This window comes from Hipposideros armiger, unplaced genomic scaffold (assembly GCF_001890085.2).
Source record: "Hipposideros armiger isolate ML-2016 unplaced genomic scaffold, ASM189008v1 scaffold_552, whole genome shotgun sequence".
In the NCBI taxonomy this organism is placed as follows: Eukaryota; Metazoa; Chordata; class Mammalia; order Chiroptera; family Hipposideridae; genus Hipposideros; species Hipposideros armiger.
The window spans coordinates 159,252-161,585 of record NW_017731902.1 but is presented as its reverse complement, the minus strand read 5'-3'; the positions used below and the strand labels follow the sequence as shown (position 1 = coordinate 161,585).

Sequence of the window (2,334 nt, the reverse complement as noted above, 5' to 3'; positions counted from 1 at the left end):
CCGCACCCCTTTCAAAGCCGGTTCGTCCGGGTGGGGCGTGCTTGCCCGGGGCTAGCTTTCCGCGAGGTGCTGTCCCCGCGGACCTGTCTTGCCCCAATGTCTCTTACTCCTCTCCGCAGCGGCTCTAGCAGCTCGCTTCGCGAAGCGCGCGACGGGACCCGGGGCTGGGACCTCCGCGCCCAGGCTTTTACTCGGACGCCAGCACGTGGTGGAGCTGGGGGTGGCGGGCAGCGCATAGGCTGGGGGCGTCTCGATGGCACCGGAGAGGGTCGCTTAGGGGCCGACGGCCACATTCCGGGAGGGCAAGCCCTGAGGCCTGAGCCTGCTGACCCTGGCTGGAGGCCCACCCAGCATCCTCCCTCCCACGGCCTCAGCCCAGGCGCGCAGGCTCACACCCCTTTCTGGGGAAGCAAATGGTCCCTTCCAGGCGGGAGGCCATGTTGCTCTAATAAAGCTGGAGGGGCGGTGGCGTGGGGGGTAGCAGATGCCGCTGGCAGCGTGCGGGAGCCGGGCGCGAGCAGAGCGCAGCCGCGAGGGAGGCGCGGGGGAGGCGAGCCGGAGCCCGAGCCTGAGCCCGAGCAGCAGCCAGTGTTGGCGGAGAGCACTCGGGCGCAGCCAAAGCCGGAGCCGCAGCCGCGATGGCCGTGGCCGTGGGGAGACCGTCTGTGAGTGCTGGGGCCTCGCTTCCCTCGCCCTCTGCTCCCCCGGAGCTGGGTGATCCCCACTTTCGGGCGGGTGCCGGGGAGAATCCGGGGGACCCGGGCGGGGGCTCCGGACTGTGACGGCTGTGGCTGTGGGTGTGTGCATGAATTTGGGCGCGCGTCTGGGACCGAGGGGAAGGCAAGGAACGCCGAGGGTCGGCAATTAACGTGATGCAACCGTGTATCGCAGCCTTGTTGCGCCCGATTCCAGGGATGTGGGAGGAAAAGGACCCCACTCCCATTTTCCCTTTAAAAGGATTCTTTTAGCCACGGTGTTTCTCGGAGGCTTCTCTTCCCCGCGCACACCTTTTCTCTCGTGACAGTCGAGAAAGGCGCCGGGTTGCGGGGGTTTCCTCCAGGCCCCCCGCATGCGAGGGGCAACCGGGTCATGGGAATTGTTAGCCCAAACCCTGCATGCCACTCGGTTGTAGAAGCGGGTCAAAAATAAAGGGGTGGGATTTCCGTGGTGGTTTCACCAGTGCATTGTGAGATCCCGGACGCCCTCGGGCACCCACCCGGGTGACCGGGCCCTGCCCAGGATATGGACAAAGTTTTCAAAAGGCCCCCTTGTCGGGGTGGGTGGAGGTACTAAAATACTCTGCCGCTGAAAGGCCGGGGGCGGCGAGCCGGGGAGGCGGGGACGGGAGGAAGAGGAAGGGAGGGCGGTGCGTGGAGAATCGGCTGCCCCTCGGCCCGGAGAGAAGGAGAGAAGGGAGGGCGATGCTCCCGCCCTGAGTCTGCGGGCGGAGCAGGGGTCGCGCCTCCTGGGGTGCAAAACTCTGTGCGCTACTCAGACCCGGCTGGACGTCCCGGGGGCGGCTTCAGTCTGTGCTCCGCATCCCCGGTTGAAAGGCGGAGGGGAGGGGAGGCGGCGGTCTTTCCTTTTTAGTGAAAGGAGTAGAGCCGGGTGGGAAAGGCGGAGTCCTCTTTCTTTCTCTTTCCCCGTTTCTTTGTCGAGGTTCAAAGTCCACTTTCGCCTCACCGGCTTTGGGGGCGCCTCAAGCGAGGCTCCTCTCGCTCTACCCACTCCCTTTGCCTTTTCTTCCCCTTCCCACAACTGTATAGCTGCAGGTGGTGGCTTGAGAGATTTTGTAGATATAGACAAAAGTCCTTCGGAGATACTGGAAGCACGGAAACCCCAGAAAAGCGGGCTGTGCTTTCAAGACTCTCGGCTCTTCCGCCTGACTCCTCCCCCCCAGATACGCACGCACGCCCCCTCACCGCTCCCCCCGCCCCGCCCCAGGGCAGTTCGCAGGGTTTCTTTGGGTGTTCTAACGCAGTAGGGTGATTTGCTGCCGAGGTGTTTTCCGAGATCTTCTCCGTGGTCAGAAAATGTGCAGTGGTCATGCTGAAGTATAACTGTGGGTCTTTCAGGCATTTTAAACTCTAATATTTAATGACATGCTCTTAAGAATTCAGATTTTCTCTTGCACACAAATTATGCTCTTGATAATTAGTGGTCAGAGATTGTTGTTACTGAGGGAATTTGTAGTCTCTCGGCTAATTTTTTTTTCTGGTGAGAAAATTGAGGTCCAGAGAGGTCAAGTTTATCTGGTTAAATCACCCTCCCACCCCCCAACATCCTTATTTCCAGGGCACAGATTCAGATAACTAAAATAATATCTACTTTAGA

The 2,334-nt window shown here is 61.0% G+C and overlaps 1 protein-coding gene across 9 annotated transcripts in view; it reads left to right on the top strand.

Annotated features, from left to right (window-relative positions):
* The first annotated feature begins 458 nt into the window (after nucleotides 1-458).
* SEPTIN11 (septin 11) overlaps nucleotides 459-2,334 on the top strand; it is a 117,732-nt gene continuing 115,856 nt past the window's right edge. For 5 of the 9 annotated variants that reach the window (XM_019623506.1, XM_019623508.1, XM_019623510.1 and 2 more), the window contains exon 1: nucleotides 490-665. In XM_019623506.1, coding sequence (XP_019479051.1) covers nucleotides 639-665 — 27 coding nt within the window. In that variant the 5' untranslated portion in view covers nucleotides 490-638. Of the gene's footprint in view, nucleotides 666-2,334 lie in introns of all 9 variants that reach the window. The other 4 variants (XM_019623514.1, XM_019623504.1, XM_019623509.1 and 1 more) reach the window with 4 other exon arrangements.